Raw genomic sequence first — 24982 nt, forward strand, 5'->3', positions numbered from 1 at the left:
GGCAGGGTGGACCCGTTTACTTAATACTTCAGGAGCTGATGTTTCTCGGGCCAAAGTGTAAAAAACCCCACTTTCACCCAAAAAAAAAAAAAAAAAAAGAGGAAAAAATAGCAGGGAAATATCATCCCTCGTATTTGCTACACATGTAATACTGCTTTCCCACCTTCATGCAGACGTCAGTGCCGATGCTGAGCAATGACGTCAGCATCGCGCATCTGCTCTGGCCAATAGGTTTCACAGTACTCCAGGATCTGTATTGCTGCACCTGCAGAGACTCATGATTTAGTCCTTTCAACACGCAAGACAAGCATTTTTTTTTAAAAAAAAAAAGTAGGCATTGGGTTCTAATTTTTGATGCAAAAATAGATCCAGAAAAGAAGGAAAAAGGACTGCATTAAAAACAAAAATCCCTAAAAATGTAGTTATTTGTTCTAAGAGAAATTATGTAGTGGAGCTGCACCACACTGACAGAAAAGATATTACTCATCTTTCTAGCAAATGTATGGCTGCAAGTTTCTCTTTAAAAAGAAACAAAAAAATGAAGAAACTGAGCTTGATTTGGAGTTTGATGTTTCTACAAGTCCTCGCTCTTAGTGCATCGCTCCTCTGTAATTTTCTTCGTTTTACAAAAATATTTTGGCAGCTTCTTGATCTTTGATGATGCCTACTTTTTGTCATAGCACCTGAGCTGCTCTGTAAGGTCTGCAGAGGCCTGCGACACTTACAGACTGTGCTGTGAAAAAAGGAGAGGCTAGCTCTGCTGCTTAAGCGACTTTAAAATTCCTGTAGCGTTTCCAAGCTTGAAATGCAATACATTACTCTTTCAGATGAACAGATTTGGCTTAAAAATATTCTGGGCAGATCGTTTGCTAGAAAATAAATAACACCCATAAACGGATAGCTTTTATCATTAGGTATAAGATTGTCAGAGTTGAGGAAAGTTCCGGCCAGCCTCCGCATGTCGCTCTGCTGGCTGATGTCTGGTGCTAACACTGCTGCTAACACTGCTGCGTACTCAGGTCCAGGACGAGCAGTGACATAAAAACTCATTCAAAATACAAAAAGTGCCAATCTCCACCCACTGACCTTCATCATCCAATGAGAATCCCCACTATTCTACTATTCCTAACAAGAAAATGACGTGGATCCTGGGCTGTGAAGTTTTTTGGTTTTTTTTGTCGTTTTTCCATTTTTGTTTATTTTTGTTATTAAATGGGATCATGTGGTGAGAGGAATAAACAAACAAAATAGGGCAGGAGAAACTTCTAACAGCAAAGCCTGGCTGCTTCTGACAGCTTGACACTTAGAATAATAAAAAAAAACATTTCATAATCTTACATATTTAAAAGTAGTATCTCTCAGTCTACTTTAGATTTATAACGTGCTCTGCCTTTAAAAGAGAAATAAATAAAAAAATAGAGACAGGCCTTTTCAAAGAATGTGTGTGTTAGAGATGGAAAAAGTGACTTGCTGTACAGCACTACTGCCCCCTGTTGGGGTGCATTGGGAACTGCACCACAGTAGCAGTCCTACACCCACACACAAGCAGTGTACACCCTCCTAACCATCACACTCACAACACAGAGTTCTGCTTGTAGTGTGCATGTATGTGTTCTTCAGGATGGTCAGGCACACAGCTGTTTGTCACATCCATAGTGTCTATTTATGCACATGCCCTCTGCTGGCTGTTTAGGAGCCCGATTCCATTTGAGGCTGAGGCTCCCCAGACTGACTCTGGGTGTTCTGACTGTCTCTGCTCAGCTCCTCGCCCAGCTCGCTCATGTCTACGTCAGGCAGATCCTCCTCGATGGGTGCCGCTGCCACATCCTCGCAGTACACGCACTCCTGAACACAAACACATGCCATCGTTACATTTATAGATATACATTTAGTTCATTTGAATCCATTTTACGGTTATATTTTTAAATTGTTTTGCTTCATTACATTTGCTTTGTGTCATTATTGGCTTGTCAGTTATCTGTGATGACTTTGAGCAGCACTAACCTGCATGAAAACTGCCATCTTCCCTATAAAGTTCATTTGCAGAAAGTAGTGTACAACTATTGTGTTTTTTGCAGAACACAAGTCACGTTATTTTCCATGTGTCAGGTATACGTTTTCAAATTATTTGCAATGGGAGTGCTGTGTTTGTTTGTTTTTTAAACTATGCTCAAAGCGTGTTGACAAACTGTGTCTGTCCCCCACCTTAACGTTGATGGCAGCAGGCAGGCCTCCCCTCCTCATCCAGGGGTGTTCCTCCACTAGCTCTCGTCGCTGGTCTGAGGTGAAGTGAGGCTGGCTCTTCTGCATCTGCCTCAGCCTCTCCTTGTCTTCCCTCAAAACCCTCTGAATATCTCTGATGGTCAGAAAACAAATACATTTGTGTGAACGGTATTTAATGGCGTTAAAAGGTTAATACTTCATACAAGTGGTGAAGCTTATAATATTTAATGCCACTTAGTGACTCACCTGGATGGCATTTGATATGTCATCATGACCTTGTCGTCAACGTTGGCCATCAGCAGCCAGAGGGGCTCCTGTAGGACATACTTGATGAAATGCTCTCCCTCCCCTCGAGATGAGACTTTGTCCTGCGGCTTGCCGCCTTCAGACCCGCCCTCTCCCCTCATCTTGTTTTTAGACTTGGGGTCGTGCTCAATAGAGTCGACACTGCCAAAGTATTTGCTGGTGTTGCTGCTCCCTGTGGGGGAGACAAACACAGAGTCACAAAAAAACTCAAAAAAAACTTCAATTTTGTGGAAACTCTTGTCAGACCTCAATGTTCAACTACTGACCTGTTCTGCTGCCAGAACCGCCGCTAGCTGAGGTACCACAGCCAATGCAGCCTGAGCCTAATCCCGAGCCCAGTCCAGAGCCTGACCCTGAGCCCATGGATCCAGACGTGGCTGATCCGGTACCAGAGTGAGAGTCTTCCTGCTCCTGCAGCAAGATGTCCAGCAGGTCGCAGGATGATGAGTTCCCGTCACTGTGAGCCCCGTCTCCTGGAGACTCCACCTAAGACACAAGGTGGTGCACACATCAGAGATAATTCCACACTCACTCTCCACTGGCACGCTGTGACACAGTGTGTTTAAGTGCTGGCACCTGTACAAGTTGGTAACTTTGTTTCGATTCACTGTGTTAGTATTTGTAAATGTCCTGTGGCCCCTACCTGCTGTTGGCTATCAGGCTTGGAGGCGCCTCCGTTCTTATCCCCTGTTGTTCCCACTCCTACAGACGCTGTTGCCACATTGCCGCCCTGTCCTCCAGCAGAGGCTACTGTAGTGTCCTGACGCTCCACCGAGCGCTGCCCCTCCTCCATGCTCAGCAGATTGAGCTGCAGGGGCGAGCTGCAGCGGGACTCAAACAGCGGCGGTGATGTGGTGGGCTCTCTCGCCCCAGAAGCAGGGGTGGAAGATCGTGACGCCGCACCCTCTCGAGGCTCCGCTGCAGGGGTTTTGGGAGGCTCGCTGGAGAGACTGTAGGGGAAAGGTTGAGGTGGAAAGGGGGCTTGAGCCACAAACTGGGCCTGCATTGGGAAAGACGGCTGGGCGGTGAACGGCTGCTGAGTAGCGAATGTGGACTGAGCAGCCTGGAAAGGCTGCTGGGTAGTATAAGGGGTCTGGGCAGCTTGGAATGGCTGCTGGGGGGTGAAGGCAGTCTGCACAGGAAATGGCTGTTGGCTGGTGAAGGCGGGTTGCGTCTGTATGGTGTAGGCTGGCTGAGGGGGCTGAAAGGGCTGCTGGGTAGCGAATGCAGGCTGCGGCTGGGCCTGCTCAGGGAAAAATGGTGGTCTCGGAGCTGCTCCTATTTGTCCTATTTGGGGGAAGATGTAATTGGGTAGCACCAGAGCTACCATAGGTGTAACAATGGGTGCAGGAAATGGAGTGGCAGTAGGCGGGGCTTGGGTGCTCTGCCCTTCTCCAAATCCTGTAGAGAGAGAGGGGTCCGGTCGGGGAGCCTGAGCTGGAGCAGCAGGTGTTGGTGGGTAGAGCGGATATGCAGGGACCATGGTGGGGTAGGACACATTAAAAGCTGACTGCGATGCTTCTGATGGGGACCAAGAGGTCTGGTTGAGGCCCTGGAGAGGGGGGCGTGGTTTACGGTTTGACACAGCGCTGTCTGATGAATCGGGATGCTTCATCCGTGGCTTCTTAGACTTCCTGTTGCGGTTACCCTTCTTGGCAGTAGTTTCTGGCCTAACGGTGCCCTGTTTAGCAGTGCCTCGTGGTCCAGGTGATTCTGAAATGAGGATATAGACGCAGAGGTCAGAATGTCATTTTTGTTGAGTTGGAGAATAAAAAAATGCATGTAGATGTGCACTAACTGGAGACCAGGAATATACTCCCCACATGAACTGGGAATTTGGTAAAATCATAAGATTAAAAAGCATAAGATTAAAAAAAAGATAAAGTCAATCTAAAGGTGAGCCTTATTTCCTCTTTGTAGGACTTTTATTGTGTTTGGTAGCCTCAGTTGTTAAGCTTCTAGCTAAACTATATCTTCTCCCAACAAAGCAGAAAAGCTAAATTTGAAGCTTACAGTACCTTCAACATTGGGTGGACCTCTGTGCTTGTACAGGTATGTGGAACAGTCCCTCTGGAAGCTCCTGGAATTACGGAGCTCTCTGCATCGGTTGAGGAAGGCCTGCTCCTCTTTCTGGGTATGTGCTGCCAGCACCTGCTTGGTCAGGCCCAGCCTCTTGTAGGCCTCCTTTTCTTGGCTGGGTGGAGACACCATACTGACAGGCAGCGCAGGGGGTGCTGGGCTCTCTGCAACATCCTCGATTATCTCTGTACAAAGCAGTGCCATAAACATCAGTCAAATAAACTCATTAAAACACGGCTAATGACAGTCCTGCTATGTTTCCGCGGACACAGAAACTCACCAGACTCTGGCTGAGGCTTCTTGTCCCCCACATGTACGATGGTGCTGCTATAGCTGCACTGAGAAGTGATGGACACCACACTCTCCGCCTTACTGAGCAGAGTGAGGGGTGCCAGGGGGCCTCCCACCACAGCAGCTGCCCCAGATGGAGGCTTCTTTAGTGCTTTTATGTTTGACAGGCCTGACTGAGAATCCAACATCAAGGGATCTAAATGAGAAAGATTCTGTTAGTGCTGAGCCAGTACCTTAGACTGAGTTTGTGTGCACAGATGCATGATTACTACATACCTGCATTTGTATCCTGAGGCACTTGCATGCCATCCTCTGAGCCCTTCTTGTCATCATCTGAGTTGGAGGAGGTGGTGTTTGAGGAGAACTGGTATTTTCTTTTCACTGTGATGGGTATATTACAACTCTCCAGATACCTAAGAAACAAGGAGTTTTAAATGAGAGAGCTTTGATATTGTGCAAACAGAGCATGATCTCTCTGCCTTTGCACAGGGATTACTGTGCAAATGACTTCATCCACCAAATCTATGCCTGACCTGATGACACTATCCAGGCAGCTAATCTGCTGGTAGGAGCACACAGTCTGGTCTTTGTAGGTGAAGTCTTCCATGCTGGCTGCAGTACCGTCTCTGGCCTGCAGAGGGGGCGCTGAGTCTTTTGGACGCACAGTTGAATATCTTTGAGCTGCCAATGCAAAGAGAAGAGGAGATAATATGAGAAACACACACGAGACGACAGGCAGGAGAACCAAAAGACACTCTGCATGTGTTTCTGATGTACTTAAATTAATAATCGCTTTGTTTATTTTGAACTTAATAGTTGTCAACTGGACTCACTCTCATGGGTCTTCTTCTGCTCATGTTTGGGGAGAGAAGGTGACGGCGTGGGAGATGGGGAATGCAGACCGATCTGAGGGTCCTGATTCCTGAGCATGTGGACACCTTTACAGACCTCCTGGAAAGTCCTGGTGGGCTTGGTCTTGCTTGTGTCCTCTGCTGTGTTCCCTGCTGTAATGTTCCCATTGCTTTCACTGGATGAGCTGATGCTCACCACCTGCTCATGGGATCCATTGCTGCCATGGCTACCATAACCACTGGAGCCCATGTTGTGGACCGGCTGCAGAGAGAGTGGCTGTTAGAGGAGCTGTCAAATGCCTCTTGTGTGTGTAAAAGTGAACCGTGTGCATGCATACTTGAAGCAGCAGCCGGTGAATCTGTTCACTGATTTCCTGGATGTCTGAATCTATGATCTTCCCTCCATGGAAAGCCGGTGCTGCGAAAACATCTTCGTTCACAGGACCCCTGAAACATGCAGGCATAGAGCTGTCACTTAATGTCCTCATAAATACAGATGTCCAAAAAACAAAAACAAAAAAAAAAACAAAAAAAAACACCACAGTGGGAATACTTACATGCGCACTTTGTGCCTGCCAATGACGAAGGAGACCTTGCGGCTCCAGGGATTGACAAAGCTGGACCAGCTGGTGTCGATTGTGATGTACTCTCCGTTTCTTGCACAGAAACGTATTGAAGAATGATCGAACGGCTGACCAGCGTACTGCAGAACTGTTGGTAACAGTAAAGGTAAAGTGTGAGCGGAAGAGCTCAGAGTATAAGAACGCAGTGAGACAGTCCAGGTATGCATGCAAATGTTCGTACTTTTGCGATGTATAGCCAGCATCAAGGGTCGGTCGCTCGGGTGTAGGTTGAGCAGCACGGGGGTCCCTATCAGGTCCTGAGGGAGGTACCCCAATAAAGGCACAGCCCTATGGGGAAAACAGTAATTACTTTAGTAGAAAACAGGGCAGCAGGATGACTTCACACAAGGCACCACTGTAAGGATTATAGAAGGATTCAGTCCACTCACCTCTCATCCACATCCTGGAACACACAGTTAGGGGTGTGTGTTGTGGTGAAGATACGCTTGTCAGGAGGTATTCTGGGAGCTAGGTGCGAGAAGGGAAGGGAAAAAAATGTCAGTAAACAAAATGATTGTACAGTAATCCCCTGAAACATGAAAGGGATGATAGCATCTCTTGGTTCACATTAAAAGGATTAAACTCACACGAGCTGGTTTTGAACTTTCAAAACACGAGCAAGGGGATTGATCGGAAATAAACTGATCAGTTGGATAAAAAAAACAAAAAAAAAAACAAACTATGAAACAATGAATCTATTATTGAATCTTAAGCCCTTTCTGAAGGCTTTTGTTATTAAAGGAGACCTGGACCCTTGTCCAACTAATCAGTTTAATTAAAACCTCATTTAAAAATGTGACACATAAAAAAAAGTTAATCAGATTAAAATGTATAACTAATGGCCTTAGTTATACATTTTGTTGCATAGTCTAACTAGTATAACTAGTGTAATAGTTTTAGACATATGGTGCTATCTATGGTTCAAATTCTGAACGTGTGAAACAAATGACTTTATTTTCCATCTGATACATGTCAGAAGTAACTGGTAAACAAGATAAAACTGCATTCATTATTGGGTGATACGCTTGAGTGCTTTATTAAAACGGTGCACAGTTCTCACCTTCATATCCAGAGTGCACCCTCTCAGCCAGCAGGAGGCAGCAGAACTGCTCCTCAGCCAGCTCAGCGTCCTGGACCTTCATCAGGTACGGAGTCATCCGGAAAGGATAGTATTGGAGGTCTCCTTTGCGGTCCTTGCCACCACTAGAATGCAAACACACAATGTCAAGACCCTTTCATAATAATGAATGATGATTTTATTTTGGCTTTCAAAATAAAAAAAATTTAAAAAAAAGAAAGAAAAATGAGCTAAAAGCATTAAGAGATCCTTTTACCAGTTTATCTACTAATCATGTAGTGAAATTACTGTAATTATTTAGTTAACTGTGGCTTTAGTCCTAAGCTCATTATTTCTTTCATAAAAACAACATTTGTGGTAGAAAATATTGCATCTTGTAGAAAAATTAACTCAAACTTACAATGCTCAACCTAACCCTCTTCTGTCACACCAACAATCCTCTTTCTACATCCATGAACCTTTCTTTTGATCCTCCTGTTATCCATGTTCAGGCATATTCCTCCTCTATACCTGTCCAAACCAGCTCAACCTAGATTATATAAATATACAACTTTAAAGTTTAAATGAGCAATAGCAGGTACCCCATCTGACCACTAGATGGAGATGAAGTTCAAAAGCTCAAAGCTGCTGACTTCCTCCCTCCTCTCACTTTTCCCCTCTCCTACCCACCATCCCGCCTCTGACTCAGAGCTTGCTTGGACAGGAAACTGGATCAAATCAGCTGCCGACTGCTGCCACTCACCTGATGCGGCAAAAGAAGGATTTCTCCTGCATGCACTCCGTGGGAGATGACTCTGAATAAAAAGAAGAGGGGAAAAAGGTGGGATGAATAATTGAATTAGCATGAGTACTTCCCACTCAGCCATCTGTCATTCATCAATATTCAAAATACTCTTCAGCAGACCCGAGAAGTTTGCCTCTCATGTATCATAGATACGAATGCAAGAGATGCAATTATACTACAAAAGTTTATAAAATAAAAAAAAAAAAGTCATTTTTGAGACAATTTACAAAAAAAAAAAAATTGTAGACTCTTATGAGTGGAAATGCTGGACTGATACCAGCTACCAGTTGTTAAAGTGGGAGTGCAATCAACTATAGAACATAAGTCCCTTTGGAGAAAATGTTTGAAAGATAATGCACAAATTTTTAATCTGTGAAATGAGTTTTAGTGGAATTTGTATGACCACTGGACAGAAAATTAACATTACAGCCCAATAATTCACCAACTCTGTGATAAGAAGAATCCAAATGCAATACAAGCTGAAGGTGTACACATCATCAGTTAACACAGACCTTCTGACTGCCAAACATGCCACATTTGTTAGTGTCATACATTTATTAATGTGTGATAGAGAATGCTAATGAAATATGTGCTATGCATGTATGAACATGAGTATGTGGAGGAAATACGTCCATGTGCAGGTGGTGCATGTGCTTCATGTGGGTTTACCGCGTCACCCTATTTTGGGAACTTTACCATCCGTGTCTTCAGTGCCCCTTACCATACTGTACGACCAATTATGTCAAGGAGACAAAAATTGATCTCATTTATATTTATACATATTCGTCATCCTTACCTGCTCCTGTGCACATGCTCCATGAGGGCAGGCGGTATGGTGTGGTGAAGCTGTAGAACACGCTGACATCCTGAGGAGTCAAGAACTCCACAAACTTGGCGTTGTCAAACACTTCCCGCTTGCAATTCAAGATGGATGCTGCCTGGTCAGAGATGTAAACAATCTTCCCCGTGATGAGAGACACTGCTACAGCAAATATATCCTAAAGGCAAAAACAAAAAGATATTAATCATTTAGGATTACCAAATTAGGTACTTGTAGCCCTCTCAGAAGATTTAAAAAGTTACTTCACCAGCTAATATGACTCATGATACAAACTTCTGAATAATGTTGAAAAACACTGACGATACTCAACAGTAAATCATAAAATGTCTCAAAGAAAGAAAATAACTAACGGTTGTTTTCTATAGTAACAGCTAATAGCTAGCCAACTTAGCTATACAGCATGTATCTGATATTGGTAGTTTGCTCATCTCCATAACTTTGTTATCATTAATAACGTTGGTTTTCACCATTCAGGCATAAGACTGGTTTAGCTGTTTATCCTTTAAGATGAGGTAAAGAGCAGTGGTACTTACGTTGTTTTTAAGGGTGTATTCTGAGGTGATGCTGTTGATTTCCTCAATGGTGTAAGATGTTACATCAAACCCTGGTGGCTGACTGTCGTTAATCATCAGCATCTGGTAGTACTCCTCATTGGCTGCAACCAAGACAATAAGATAAGTGAACACATGAGATAAAAGTTTATTTTCAGTATGTAAGTAAGTATAACATCAGTCATACAACATGAACACACAGATGAAAACAATGCACACAAGGCAAGTCTTACCTTTCACCTGTTTGATACAGCGCAGTGCATACTTCAGAGTGTTGACAGTGCTCGACTTGCCCTTGCTCCTTTTTTCTGACGGCAAGTGCATCTTCAGCTCCTTGAGCGTCTTGAAGAGCTCCTTCTGTGTCTTAGCTTTGGCTGACTGTTCGCTGCTGCAGGACCCAAATGAGACAGAGACACATGTGTCAAAATGACAAGATCTCACCACTGATGTCACACTCGGCTTTCCAGCAAAGGAAGCAGAACAGGAGGGGAACGTACTGACAAGGGGTTCTAGACCTTTCTGTTCTCATTTCCAATTGTTGTTGCATTAAATACCACTAGATCTGGGCTGGGCTTTTTTTCAGAAGTGTACTAACCTGCAGCCACTGGTTGATGGGTTGTCCTGCTCGGAGCTCACCAGACTGAAAGCATTGGAGCTGCTTGGCGGGGAGGGGCTATGAGAGTTTGAGCTGTAATCACAAGGACAATGTCATGTTATGAGGTGTGCAGGAAAACCAGAAAACGCATAACAAAAATGAAGAGCAAACATTTTAAATGATTCAGGAATTTGATGCTATAGGCTGTTCTTAGAATTGCACCGTCATATGAGCTGCTCTTTTTTTTTTAAATATTGGAAGGACAAATAAAGAAAGTGAACAAGTGCTAAGTGTAATTAACCAATTATATCCACGTGTGCTTTTCAAGTCACATGAAAACTTATATTTAAAAAGAAAATTTCAAGCCATTAATTCATTTAGTTACCTCAGAGCCAAATACTAAACCTTGAAAAGAAGACTACTATGATAATGTGTAGTGGAAAAAAAAGAAAGAAAAAAAAAGGAGCATTCAAGAAACGCAAAGTGCAATGGAAAATTCTGTGGGCAGTTAAACAACCAGGTCAAGCCACCCACAAAAAGCTTTTTTTGAACAAGTTATAAACTGACTTTAGACATAGACTTTTTACAAACATGCATTGTGGTCACTTTTATTTCTCTTGGATGTTTGCCTCAAATTTAAATCGTGACACAAAGGTTCACAAAGTTTGTTCTTAAATGTGATAAAGTCCTAACTGATGCGGTTCTGTGGACACTGTACAGTCGATGCACAGACAGTATAAAAGATGGATGCAGCTACCGTGATGTCATCCACTGGTTTCTGATGTACCATTTAGTCTCTTAAGTCTCGAGATTAGCACTTTCACCTTTCTTTCATCTTCTTTTCCCTTTTTAAATTTTAGATGACATGAAATTAGTCACTAAAGCAATAAACTTATTAAGAAGGACATTAAGTTAGAAAGACATTTTCTCATATACTTCTAGGGAATAGGGCTTTTAAGCAAGCCCTATTATAAATCCCATGTTCAATCTATCAGAGCCAGTGGAATGAAGGAAACACAGTATTAGGTGGTAAGTCTAATCAAGATGAGGCGTCACTGTTGCATGTATAGCTGACATGCGTTTCCAGTATTTTCTCCCCCCTTGTGGATGTAAATGGAGATGGAGAAAGCATCAGCATTGGATATGTAACAACAATCTTCACCAAGTGTGCCATTTTCTTCAAACAAGATTATTAAACAAGGATTACATCTCAGAATCTCATATGGTTAATCAAAAAAAGATGAGGCCAGAAAACTATAAGTGGGAACCGAATTGAAATCAAATTTAATGACATGTAATTATCAGGTCCAATAATATGAGTGTGAGCTGAGTATTTCACACACTAATGAGTATGGGAAATAGTGAAATGTCAATAAACTAGAAAGAGTCTCAATAATATTCACTTTTCCTGCAGTTTCTCTTCTAAAAAAACCCCAAAACAAAACATTTTGATATGAACCTATACCGACACTTATTGTCATTTTTGATTAGTCATGATTAGAAATAAACACCAATTCCCAACTTGCTTTCCTCCAGCTTAAGCAGTCTACTGGACTATAGCAATGACTCAGCCCAGCAAACAGCCCTTCAATGACTTTAATGAACCTTACTTCCGTGACCTAGTTGGTCCGCTCCCCCACCGTGGTGGGAAAAAGAAAAAGAAAACAAAAAAAACTTCATTTACCACGATTCAGTGGTTTCGATGAGTTCTCACCTCTTGTTGCTCCCCGAGGACTCCATGAGAGCGGAATCCTTGCCATTGCCGTTTGAGCTGCCCACCGACTCGTTGCCGTGGGACTCATTGCCATGTGACTCGTTGCCATGGGATTCTGTCCCGCTCCCGCTTGAGCCACTGCCACCCATCTCCACATCCTCGTGCAAAGGTGGGCGCGGTCTCTTCCTGTCATCATGGGGGGACCCCGGGTGCTCATGGCTGCTGTCGCTCCCCTCGGAGGCCAATCCTAACTCTGGTTCAAGTTCGACCCCATCTTGCCCGCCACAACCCTCACTGTAGCTGGCCATGTGGTGAAGCTGGCTAATGGAGCTGCAGGGAGTGCCCTGCGCTTCCTCCACGTGCAAGACTGCCCTTTCCCGGTTCCGTTCACGCCCGTCCAGGGTTGAGTACAGGTAGTGCTTTGGATCGCTATCCTCAGACATGGGACAGGTTAGTGATGGAGGATTAAGTTACCTTCCACATGGCAATGCCACAAAGTTGATGGCACTGTAGCATAAATGGGGTTGTTGTCTCAGGAGTGGAAATGCAGTCTGAAATAAACAAACAAGACAAAAAACAAAACAAAAACAGGTGAAATTACTCATAACAACACTTTACAGCACAGTACACTTCTAATGATAGAAGATCAATAGCAGAAGGAACACAACTCTAATATTAGAAGCAATCAATGTGGCTTAAATCAACCCATCTATCAAAGTACAGTAGCCATGATCAGATCTTTGATCTGATCAACCTGTGTGGCCTCACATCTCCACATTTTCAAAAGTCAACCATAAATAAAAAGGGCACCGCAGCACACATAAAATGATCTTGCTGTTACACAAACACTAACACACAGTCACACCAAAGGAGCTGCCATACATCTTTCAAAAGGTTTGCACAGTAAATAGGCCAGTCGTTTGCCCTTTCTAGGTAGACATCAGTCCCAGACCAGCTTAATCTGGTTCAGTTTTTCAAATAAAAAGTGAGTCTCCAGAGATGAAACACAGGTCTGCTGACACAGTACAAACAAAAACCACCGTCGCCTGCACATAATCAGGACCAACTTGGATGTGAGAAGCAGAAACAAAACAAAAGCATGAAAATTGTGTTTTATTGTTTAAGTAGTTTCCTGTATTGATGGCTGCATCACAAATTACATGATGAAGCAGTAGGAGGAAAACCTGACAAGCAGTCTTTAAGAGAAACAGTCGTATCATTAATGTTACAGATACAGCTCCCACACATACACATTAACTGTCCATATTAAAAAATCAAAGATAGCCTTATGTAACACAGTACAGTGACCGTGGATGCACAGTCCTTTTAGCAATTACCTTTTAAAAAATTGTGAATATATACGGCCTGTGTTCTCATTCAAGTCAGTGTTAGAACTGACCTGGTCATTGTGTGGCCCCTAGACCACATTAGGCCCTTTAATTGTCCCTGAGTAGCCCTCATGAGTTTAATGGGAAATTAGGACTTCCCAATGCTTCCCATTTTAGCCACCAATAGCACTTTATACTATATAATATTGAACAGAACTAAGTTCAGCTTATCGGTGTGACCCTCCAAAACAGTGGCCCCTTGAGAAAACTAATTCTCCACTTCTGTGTTAGAAGTTCAGCCATGCTGTAAATAGAGACCTTTTTTCACTTGCTTCTGGAAAGCCGCAATTAAATAAGAGCCTTTAGAAGATCTTGGGGAGTAAAAGCTGGTCTCCAAAAGACAAATACAAGATACAGTTTTATCAGTTTTTATCCTCCTACAATTACCTCAGCAGTAGTTGGAGCTATTCGTGTCTTTCAAAGCTGAACAGGAAATACCGGCAACAGGTTTTGAGGCCAAATCCAAACTATTTTACTGTTTTGCTGCTCTCCAGTGTCAGGTTGCAGCTATTTATGTAAGCGCGCACATTCAGCAGCCTGTCTATTCTTCTCTCTTTACATAAGCACTTTTACATAACTTCTCAAAGTTTTAAGAGTAGGCTCTCCATATTTTTTTAAAACTAGAATATATATATATAAAAACACAACCCAGCAGACTTTCCAAACCACCCACTCCACTTAGAAAATGACCCACTCTTGTTTAAAAGGAAGCAGCAGCCAGGCGCTGTGAAGAGATGTTTTATTGGCTGCTGGAAACAACCAATCGGCAGAGAGCAAGGAGTTACAACTGGTTAGAATAATGTCACCCAAACAAAAGAGAGACCACAGCTTGTAATCATGGCAACAAACTATTTATTCCTATTATTATTATTTACATTCTCTTTAAGGAAATAAGACCAGCATTTCCTAGAATTGTGTGCTCTAGTTACTTTCTATACATGTCAGCACATATCTCATAAAATCACACGGGTAAATTTTGTTTACAGTATATGAGCTAAAGTTAATTTTATTGCTTAGATTATTTCATATAGGGAGCCTGAAGAGCTAATAATAAATGCACAAAAAGAGAAAAAACATTAGGTTAACAGACAAAAAACTTTAAGTAGTTGAAGTATGTTTATGTAAATCATTCCCCACATGTGCTTATGTGGGAGCGGTCCACTATGGATAAACTGAAGCTTTACTAAACTGTAAATCACACACAAACACGACCATATGTTAAGCACTGATCCCTGAAACTCGTGCAAACTGTCATAACACCGGCTTGCCTGTGGACATAACACAGAACAAACGATACATGAAACTGCTGAAAAAAATCTGACTACTAACTATCCTGTACTTTAACGTGTACTTCAATGAAAGACCATGCAGTGCAGACGGTGGCTTACCAGTGACCCCCCTTCCTCCATCAACATAACAAGAAACACCAGCATCCAACAACATCCAAGCGCAAAATTACAACTCCAACCACCAGAGAGTCTTCCCAAACTCTCTGCAACACTGCCAAACACGTCACTGAGCAGTATAATGACATAATGAAACTGAACTCCCTCTGCTTCCAGCTCAGCCCTCAACTAGAGGGCTTATACAGCCAGCACACTAGCACAGATCTCAGGCATTATACAACCCTGCTCCAGTCACATGGATTTGGCCATAGCGCAGCACAAAGCTATGGTAGCCTTGTTTCATAAAACCACATGGTTTGTCTTGTAAGCAGCTCCCCCTGAAGTGCACTTTTAACTGACATGCCAAAATGAAATCACATGAAGACCAATAAAGGCATACTGTTATATTTTTGACAAAAATAAAGTCATCTGACAATCCACACAAAGTTAAAACGTGGCTTAACAAATATCAGTGGAAGACAACATCAATATAGATGTAGAAAGATGCTGCACATACGGTGGCAAAATCTATATTTTTTACTTAACCCCCTCCTGTTATGGCCCATCTCAATATGCAATAGAAATAGCATCAGACCGAGTGAGTTACATCACAGTGTATGCCACCAACTTAAGATGTTACTTATTAATGATGACTGCTGACTTTATCGATGACATACAAGTTGTAAAAATTGTTAAAAGAAGACACGGATCTTCTTTTAACAGGAGCTGCATGTTGCCATGGTATAATCACTGTTTTGGCCTTGTGGGAAACTGCTTTGTAATATGAAAGCCACACGTTTGGGGTGAAAAATAAAAGACAGCTCAAGTGCCATTTTTAGGCTTCAAATAAATGCTTTTGAATAACATGCGCGGTATCTACTTTTTTTTTTAATCTGGCAAAAGTAGTAGTTTTAGGTAGAAATCATCTTAACCTGATTATTCTTCTTCCCCAGGTTTGTCAATCCAAACGTTTAACAAACACTTTTGAAAATCTTATATAAAGAAATTAAACCACTTCCTCATAATTGTGCCAACAATTCAAAGCCATTTTGTAAAAGTGTTTCGAGTGCGAGCAGCTAAAAAGTTAAACCTGACGAAGAGCCTTTTTATACGTATAATACTACACTTCCGTGCATATGAAATTCCTCATATAGATACTCTCGTATTAGATAACGTTTATATTAAAGGGAAAAAGCTTTAAAAATGACCCCCCTTCCCCCATCTAACTCCCATTGACCTGCTATTCAAAATCCACACACACGTTGACCTGCAATCCAGTGCACGGTACACTGACACAGTTATGTAAAAGTAACCGAATCGTTAAAAAGCAGCCACAAATCCACGGCGAAATACCCGCGGAGGACATATTTCATAAAAGCTAACATTTATCTAGCTGTCTGACTGAACAGAAAAAATATAACCGGCATTTTTTGGTTTTAAAAGTACAATAAGTAGAGCAACTCGGGGTTCACGCATGCGCAGACCGCATTTTTGTTATGCAACTTATTTTTTCGCTCGTCAATCTTTTTTGCTAAAACAAAAGGGCGCAAATGAAAGCTGACCAACCTGTGCAGTAGTTGGAAAAATCCTCTCTCCGGTGGTCTCCAGCGAGATGTAAAATCAAAAGCGACACGTAAAAACTATCCAGTTATACCGTTCAGTATTCCTCAATGGGAGCAGAGCGTCAGACGGCTTGACACAGTAGTGAATGGATCCTCCCCGGTTCTCTCCAGCACAGGCCTATCAGCGAATCGCCGAGCCCGGCTCGCGACCTCAATTTAGACTCCTCCCTGTGCTTTTTCCGATTGGCTGGAAGCAAGGGGTTTCCATGGAGAACGTGACGGAAATGCGATATCGGAAGCTCATTGGCCTAAAGCGCTGTCCGTCGTTTTATATAAACAAGGGTTTGACTGCACGTGGAATCTCATGTTGTGTGAGAGTGGGGCAGTTACGAGTGCGTGAGTAGCAGAATCCACAACAACCTATCAAATGTTAAAATTACATAAATGAAAAAAATGCAAGGAGGAAACGAACAGAAACTGATGATGACAGAGAGTAAAAAGTGTCACAGAAAATGACAGTCAGTCTAAAAGTTAGAAACTCATTTCGGGAAGGCAAGTGCGAGTTATTGCGTGATTGCTGTTGGAAGCCTTGAAATGTTTCATCTGTGTGACCTTTTCAACAGAAGCGCAAGCATCGATAATGCAGTGAAAGTGTTTATCGAAGCAAAGTGACAGGTCTGTGGAGGGGCAGCTTGACACATTTTTACTTGCGTCACATCTATTTCTACCCTTCAGTTGTGGCGAGTTGTTGTTTTTTCATTCAGAGACCACAGATAAACCATGCCCACATACATTTGTTAGTTAACGTACAGATGTGTATCATATGCCATGCAAACAAACCAAACCAAACTACATTTTAAAAACGGCCTTCTTGATTGCGTCATTATGCTTTGAAATAAAAGGTTTGCAGTCATTTATTACTCCTAACATTTTTTTAATGGGCTGCTATGTGCCAAGCTTATTCATCACTGTTTTTCTGGGACTGGACAGCACCTGCTGGATATTTTTTCCCACAAGCTGGCGTGATAGCCACAAAACAATATTTTCTCTTTTCTAGCCAAGATCCTCCACAGAGCAGTTTAACTGCATAAGCAGGACTCTAAGCTTTGTAACTGCTTGTCAAGTGGCAGCCACCCACCCTGGCTCAGGTAGCAACACAGCATCCAAAAGCCTGCACTCCTTAGAACATGTGAGAACGAACACCCTCCTTCTCAGTCTACACTTTGTAAAGCCACTTTTATGATATCACCCAGAGCCCAGCAACAGGCTCTCCTGCTGGCATGTTTGCTTTGTGTTTTTCTCAGGACATCTTTGGTTATAAGTGTAGGTGGATCTGACTCTCTGTATAATTAGACTGATTCATGAATCACCCCTCCTTTAACTCCTTCCTAAACTATGCGCATTTGCTGGCAGTGGGAGCAGGCTTGGAGATCCTGGAGGTGGGTGGAAGTCCATAAACAAGAGTGAATCATGCTGTGTATAGCTTCATCTGCTTTGACTGTTGTTCATGATTATCTAACCAGAAATCCTCTTCATTAATTGCCCCACATGTGAAACTACACAGTTCATATTAGCCATTTGTCTGCTTTAAATTTTTTTAAGATGTATATATTTGGATTCTTAAAGATATGGCTAATGAATAAGAAAATGAAGTGAGGCGTAAAAAGTGTAGAACGTAACTGTTTTGCCCTGGAATATCTGTTTGGATGCAAACATAATTTGTATACAGTGTTATCAGGGTGTAAAGGATGACACAGCAACCTCTGGATGCTGGAAAATGAAACCACGGAAACATTTCTAAAAACTGCAGTACCCCTAACCGCCACACGGGCTGGCTCCAAAAGCAAATCACTAGTCATATAATTTCACGTGAAAATGTCCAGTTTTACAGAATTTAAAAGCATTCAGCATTAGTTTACAGCTAGGCCATTGTACCTGACACAAGCTATGAAGTCACAGAGGTCTGAATTTTGGACCCTTTTCGAAACAAGACAGGAAAGGCAGGAAAAAAATGGCATAAATCAGTGGGTGACACTTTCTATGGCTTTTACTTTACTTAAAGTTTATGGTATTCCTAAAAAATGATGGCTTGGACTAGAGTCCCTGTTACTGGGTTTAGGGGGCTAAGCTGATGCATACATCATAAGCAATTGTTTTGGAAGGTGTGACTCAAAGGCACAGTGGGGTCAGAACCAGTAACTTTTCCCCCTTGTACTATTTTAATGCCAAATGAAGGAATAATTATGTATATCTTTATATATACAGTTACTTCTAAAAACTAGGGAGGATGAAGTCCTTTCAAAATTTCTAGTTCTTATTGTATTGCGACTCTAGCCCATAAGTCTCTTCAGAAGTGTTGCCATCAGTTCTGGACTTAAGTAGTTCAGTGTCCTGAACATGACCTCTTCACTGTGTCTGTGTGCTTTTTGGAGCATTTCTAATGGAAGTATATGATAAACTGTGTGGTGAAACCTGTCTAAAAGGTTTGTGCTTTAAATTCCAGTAAGAAAATCTACTGTTTTATTAGTCTGATACTTGGCACCAATTAGTCTGTGTATTGAACTTTTATAGTTTATTAATGCAGCTTGCTAACATGGCTAGCCAGCCTTAGCTGATAACATAGCAAGCCAGCATCCCATATAAATATGGTCACATTTGTCTCCAAAAAAACCTACCATGGTGGCAGGCAAAATGCTAATGTTGAGTCTTGTAAATGCCCACAAACAGTCACATCGAAGTAGCTACATCTATCTGTAATATACAGTCTGTGGTTTAGTGTGACGTCATCAGTGATGTAATACTAATTATATTAATATGCAGCTGCTATTACAGATTTGTTCCTAACTTTTTCACATTTTAATAGTTGAAATTTTGAGCTTCATTTTATTTGCATTATATATAAAAACACCCAGCACGCCCCTGCGGGCGGGTTTATCCTTCAAGCTTGGGTCCCCAGAGGCCTGGGAGCTTGAGGGTCCTGCGCAGTATCCTAGCTGTTCCCAGGACTGCGCTCTTCTGGACCGAGATCTCCAATGTTATTCCCAGGATCTGCTGGAGCCACTCGCCTAGCTTGGGAGTCACCGCACCTAGTGCTCCGATTACCACGGGGACCACCGTTACCTTCACCCTCCACATCCTCTCGAGCTCTTCTCTGAGCCCTTGGTATTTCTCCAGCTTCTCGTGTTCCTTCTTCCTGATATTGTTGTCATTCGGAACCGCTACATCGATCACTACGGCCGTCTTCTTCTGTTTGTCTACCACCACTATGTCCGGTTGGTTAGCCACCACCATAAGGTCCGTCTGTATCTGAAAGTCCCACAGGATCTTAGCTCGGTCATTCTCCACCACCCTTGGGGGCATCTCCCATTTTGACCTCGGGACTTCCAGGTTATACTCGGCACAGATGTTCCTGTACACTATGTCAGCCACTTGGTTATGGCGTTCCATGTATGCCTTGCCTGCTAGCATCTTACACCCTGCTGTTATGTGCTGGATTGTCTCTGGGGCATCTTTACACAGCCTGCACCTGGGGTCTTGCCTGGTGTGATAGACCCCAGCCTCTATGGATCTTGTGCTCAGCGCTTGTTCTTGTGCTGCCATGATTAATGCCTCTGTGCTGTCTTTCAGTCCAGCTTTGTCCAGCCACTGGTAGGATTTCTGGATATCAGCCACCTCCTCTATCTGCCGGTGGTACATACCGTGCAGGGGCCTGTCCTTCCATGATGGTTCCTCGTCTCCATCCTCTTTCTTGGGTTTCTGCTGCCTGAGGTATTCACTGAGCACTCGGTCAGTTGGGGCCATCTTCCCAATGTGTTCTTGGATGTTCCTTGTCTCATCCTGGACTGTGGTGCTGACACTCACCAGTCCCCGGCCCCCTTCCTTCCGCTTAGCGTACAGCCTCAGGGTGCTGGACTTGGGGTGAAACCCTCCATGCATGGTAAGGAGCTTTCTTGTCTTTATGTCAGTGGCTTCTATCTCCTCCTTTGGCCAGCCTATTACCCCAGCAGGGTACCTGATCACGGGCAGGGCGTAGGTGTTGATGGCCCGGATCTTGTTCTCCTCCAAGACTCCTCAGGACTTGCCTGACCCTCTGCAGGTACTTGGTGGTTGCAGCTTTTCTAGCGGCCTCTTCATGGTTCCCATTCGCCTGCGGGATCCCCAGGTACTTGTAACTGTCCTCTATGTCTGCAATGTTGCCTTCTGGTAGTTCAATCCCCTCAGTTCTGACTACCTTCCCTCTCTTTGTTACCATCCGACTACACTTCTCCAGTCCGAACGACATTCCAATGTCATCGCTGTATAGCCTGGTAGTGTGGATCAGTGAATCGATGTCTCGTTCACTCTTGGCATACAGCTTGATGTCATCCATGTACAGGAGGTGGCTGACAACTGCTCCGTTCCGTAGTCGGTATCCGTAGCCAGTCTTGTTAATGATCTCACTGAGGGGGTTCAGGCCTATGCAGAACAGCAGTGGGGACAGAGCATCTCCTTGGTAGATCCCGCACTTGATGGTGACTTGTGCTATGGGCTTGGAGTTGGCCTCTAGTGTTGTACGCCACATCCCCATTGAGTTCCTGATGAAGGCTCTTAGGGTCCCGTTGATCTTGTACAATTCTAGGCATTCCAGTATCCAGCTGTGGGGCATTGAGTCATAGGCCTTCTTGTAATCAATCCAGGCAGTGCACAGGTTGGTCAGTCTGGTCTTGCAGTCTGTCTATTATTATGTAGTCACCTGACGTTGTTTTCCAACTATTTTGAATAAATCCCCAGTGTCAAATTTGTTGAAAATTTGAAAAAAAAAATTGTTTTCACCCAGTATACACAATATCTGACACTGTGCCTACACTCCCTATGACCAAAGCTTCTACAGGTTACTGTATTATGTAACTGCACTGAAGAACAACACACGTACAGCAGATGAGTCACACAGAGCACTGATTGTAGCCCGAGTGAAAGAGAATCAATAATTGATGATCTCTGGAGGTAGTGACTTTGTTAGCATTGTCCACAGAGAAAAATAAAAATCAGTCCCTGAGTCATCCAAACAGCAATAAAGACCATTTTTGTACCGCTCGGACACAAAAGGAGCTTCATGATGAGCAGGGTGGCATTTATAAAAATCCCCTATGGTCCTCTAACTGTAGAGATAGGAGGTGAAAAACAGCGCTACTGACATGTGCAAGTTTGATGACTGAATTTTATTTAGCTGCTTTTGTTTTTCAACTCTACACTTACCAGCTAATTTCACTGGTGGAAATATTAATTTTTTAAACTACGTGCAAATTTATGCATGCAGCCAGATCATTAAAGCCACCTATACCTAAATTCAGCTCGACCCCACCCTGCCAGAAAAGCTCTGACTTTTCAAGGTATGTGTTAAAGACCTCTGAGTTCATCTGTTGGGTGAGTCACCAAGAAGTTACTGCACCTTTCAACTTATATGCCATTGAGACAGTTCTGCAGATTAGCAGTTCAATCTAATTGAGAGCTGGGGAATTTGGAAACTAAAGCAGCATTAACAGTCATGTTCCTATAGCTGTTTTTGAACGTTTTATTCAGTGCAATAAGGGCCATTTTCCTACTAAAACATGTTTCTGCAGTGGACACGTACCAGCATGGGAACATGGGATGATTTAATACACAAACTGGTCTACAAAAAGTTGCCTGCAGTTTTTGCTAGAGGCCATCACATTTTTGTAAAATTTCAGAGGGTTTGAAACCTTCTGCCCTTTTGATATTTTTCATTTAAATTAAAATAGGAGAATATTAAATAGCAAGGGGGGCTTACCATTTATGTACATGCAACTCTCAGAAATGAGGAAAACTTCTCTTATAACTAGACTCGCTCATTTCTGGATGTATACAAACTGGTCTGACTTTTATATTTTTTAGCAAAAATAGCTGTCGAAAATAGGCCTGTGTATATTTCTGGTCTAGAATCAAAAAGTCCTCTTGCCTCTTAGAAGAGGGAGAAAAATATCCATAGACCTATGTAGGCGCAGAAGTCACTCAGCCCACATCAAGCAGCAGAATAGAAAAAGACCACAGACTCTTAGGCTCTTAGAAATGCAGCACAGTGGAAAATAAATTTAATAAAACTCCTATGAAAACAGAAACCAGCAAAACATTAAAAGCCTGTACATTTGACAATATCCAGTGTCTGAGACTTCTGAAGGCAGGTAGTGCAAAATGCAGCTGCATCACACATAAACCAGCAGGCAAAACCATTACAGGCTTGGGCCCGGGACCAATTTTTCATATGATTAGATATGGTTCATATACTGGGATATTGCACCAAAAAAAAAAAAAAGAAAAAAAAAAAAAAAAAGAAAAATTCCAAACAGACGCAGATGCTGGTAGAGCACCATATGTTGAAACAAGTAAATAGCTTTACATTGCAGTGTAATGTCCCTACTGATAAATCCCACCCACACAGGTCCAGACTTCAGACTCCGCCCACATCTGCTTGTATGAGGACAAAAAGCCCTTTCAGAAATGCACTCCTTCCAATTAACCTGTGGGCACCTGAACAGGCCACCGTCATGTCTGCTCACTTTAATGAAAAAGTTGAGCTATCAGTCTCACCAGAAGCATTTTTGTATCATTTTTAACACTTCAGGTCACATGACATGACTGGGCCCGTCTTTTAAGCATCCTTGTGAGTTGCTCCGTCAGTAGAGAATGCCCTTAAATGATGATTTTCATCTTTGCCGGTCCAGAAGACACATCTTCCTCACTGGAGCCTGTGTGGGAGGGGTGGGGGCAGCTCACTCAGCAGTACCATGCAGCTTGTCTCACTGACAAGGAAGTCAGTAATGTTACTCATCCCATGTCTGAAAGGGGCTAAATACACTTAAATAGAGCGGCACATATCTGCACATTCGATGGAAACAGACCGTTAAAAATACAGTAGAAAAAAGAAAAGAAAAGAAACTGCTAAACATTTTTTCTGTTTTGGTCCTACCATGTTAAAAGCATCAGTTATTTCTCAGTGTACTTGGTGGCTGTAATGCGTTGAATTCTTTAAAAAGGAGGACAGTCTGGGGTAGTGGTAACTGGCAGGCAATAACACTCTGGCCAACAATGCTTTTGATTTGACAAAGAGACGACGCACATTGTCAAATTCAGAATAAAATAAACTAGAATGAACTGTTTAGTTTATTAAAAGACTATTTAAAATTTCTTATATATGCCTCTCTATAAACATTCCAGTGTTCAACGGTCCAAGTGAAGTGAGATTCAGACAGTGGACCAGTAGGCTCAGAGCATCTCTCGCATCAGTCCTTCTCTTTCGTCATTTCCCTCACAAGTTGACTTTGTGGACTTGTACTCTTGCACATCCACATCCTGGGATACATTCTTAAATGGCAGAGGAAAAAGAAATGTCCGAAACGATACAATCTTCCTGAATTTTCTTTTAGGCACACTGAGACGGGAAGCGAGTGTTAAGATGCACTTCCTGTGGCTGTGGTGCACACCATTTTAAGACACAGAGTCAGATGTTTTTTTTTTCCTTGTCTATTTCATTCTGTCCTTTCTACACCCATCTCTTAGCTCTACTTAAACAAGTTCAGGGGTGTGGGCACAACATGCACTCCATCAGGGTCTGTTCAGGCAGAGTTTCAAGTCCATCTGACATAACTCAGCCACTCCTAAATTTTATCTTGTTAGCCAGTAGTTCAGCCTGTTCTGTGTGGAGTTTTGTCTGAGAAGGTTTAGCGTGAGCACAGTGGGTGCTTCAGTTCCCTTCCTTTGGCTGCGTGCTCCATGGGCTTTCGTGCCTGTGCAAAATCTGCAATGACATTACCCACCGTGATTCCACTGAAATGTCACTTGACCGTGAATGAAGATGGCTCACGGGGCACCGTGCCAGTGTGATGCAAGGTGAGGAGGGATACAGCAAGTAAGGATGCAGAGTAGCTTAACTGAAGAATGAGGGGGCAGATTTTATTCTGTATAGTACAGGAGGGGGGCGACTCTGCTCAAGTTTTGGATATTCTGCTAGATTCCCTTCTTTAAATTAGGGTCTCTGTCACCCTGTCTCCTTGGCACATCCTGCCCCTTCCCTCACACTCTCACGTTCCCTCACTGCGTCCTCTTGGCACCTCTCCCCTAGCCTTTGAAAGGTTACAGCTGCCCTAAGACCGGTTGTCTTTGGCCACATTGTGGGCCATCCAGTTCACTTTAGTTGTCCAGCTCTCTCTCAGGGCTTCATCAAACTTCTGGCGGAACTGCTTGAGGGCCTCCTCATCAGTTTTACCCAGAGCCAGGGAGTCCTGAAAAGGGAGCGGAAAGTAAGACAGGATAAGTCATGGGGGCAGGAGGATGAAGATGTAATCTCCCTGCATACATGCAGACACTCAGTTATTTAAAATGTTATAGATACGTGTATCTGTAAAGTACCAATTTGGAGAATATTAATATTTTTATAAAAAGGTTCTACGCTGAAATCTGGAAGACAAATCACCCCCATATGAATTAACTTCATGATGACATAATGGTCGAAAAATAGCAAGGTTTAGGAACAATGACTGAATTACTGACACTGAAGAAATATGTTAGTATCAAGATTCTTACGAAGGTCCTGAAGCTATAAGAAGCTCTTTTTTTAAGATGATTTATGGAAATTAAAATTAAAGGTAGGGGTCTAAAAAGAAAACGGGATGATATGGATGCAAAGCTAAGCCAAAATACTTGGTTAATCTTTATAA

The 24982-nt window shown here is 42.8% G+C and overlaps 2 protein-coding genes across 2 annotated transcripts in view; both read right to left on the minus strand.

The window, feature by feature from the left end:
* Positions 1-323: 323 nt before the first annotated feature.
* On the minus strand, positions 324-16450 carry LOC146504461 (period circadian protein homolog 2-like). Its single transcript, XM_085130510.1, has 22 exons — positions 16276-16450; positions 11937-12487; positions 10223-10315; positions 9861-10015; positions 9610-9731; positions 9032-9233; positions 8194-8245; positions 7434-7576; positions 6763-6841; positions 6555-6661; positions 6308-6461; positions 6089-6197; positions 5733-6012; positions 5433-5580; positions 5176-5312; positions 4889-5095; positions 4548-4793; positions 3173-4242; positions 2796-3015; positions 2470-2701; positions 2206-2356; positions 324-1845 (listed from the first exon to the last, which is right to left on the minus strand). Exons 2-22 carry the CDS (start codon positions 12377-12379, stop codon positions 1690-1692), a joined length of 4506 nt encoding a protein of 1501 aa, XP_084986636.1. The 5' UTR covers positions 12380-12487; positions 16276-16450; the 3' UTR covers positions 324-1689.
* Positions 16451-23201: 6751 nt separating this feature from the next.
* pik3cb (phosphatidylinositol-4,5-bisphosphate 3-kinase, catalytic subunit beta) overlaps positions 23202-24982 on the minus strand; it is a 48148-nt gene continuing 46367 nt past the window's right edge. The window contains exon 24 of the mRNA XM_085130364.1: positions 23202-24547. Coding sequence (XP_084986490.1) covers positions 24410-24547 — 138 coding nt within the window. The 3' untranslated portion in view covers positions 23202-24409. The remainder of the gene's footprint in view (positions 24548-24982) is intronic.

The sequence above is a fragment of the Neolamprologus multifasciatus genome, chromosome 14, assembly GCF_963576455.1.
Source record: "Neolamprologus multifasciatus chromosome 14, fNeoMul1.2, whole genome shotgun sequence".
NCBI classification, from domain to species: domain Eukaryota; kingdom Metazoa; phylum Chordata; class Actinopteri; order Cichliformes; family Cichlidae; genus Neolamprologus; species Neolamprologus multifasciatus.

Bases quoted from the DNA above. Each gene is read 5' to 3' on its own strand.
- LOC146504461 (XM_085130510.1), bottom strand. From the start codon at position 12,379: ATGTCTGAGGATAGCGATCCAAAGCACTACCTGTACTCAACCCTGGAC. The intron at 7,577-8,193 runs GTGAGTGGCAGC...TTTGCATTCTAG, and splicing joins TCCTTCTTTTGCCGCATCAG to TGGTGGCAAGGACCGCAAAG. The intron at 2,357-2,469 runs GTGAGTCACTAA...TCTGACCATCAG, and splicing joins ACATATCAAATGCCATCCAG to AGATATTCAGAGGGTTTTGA.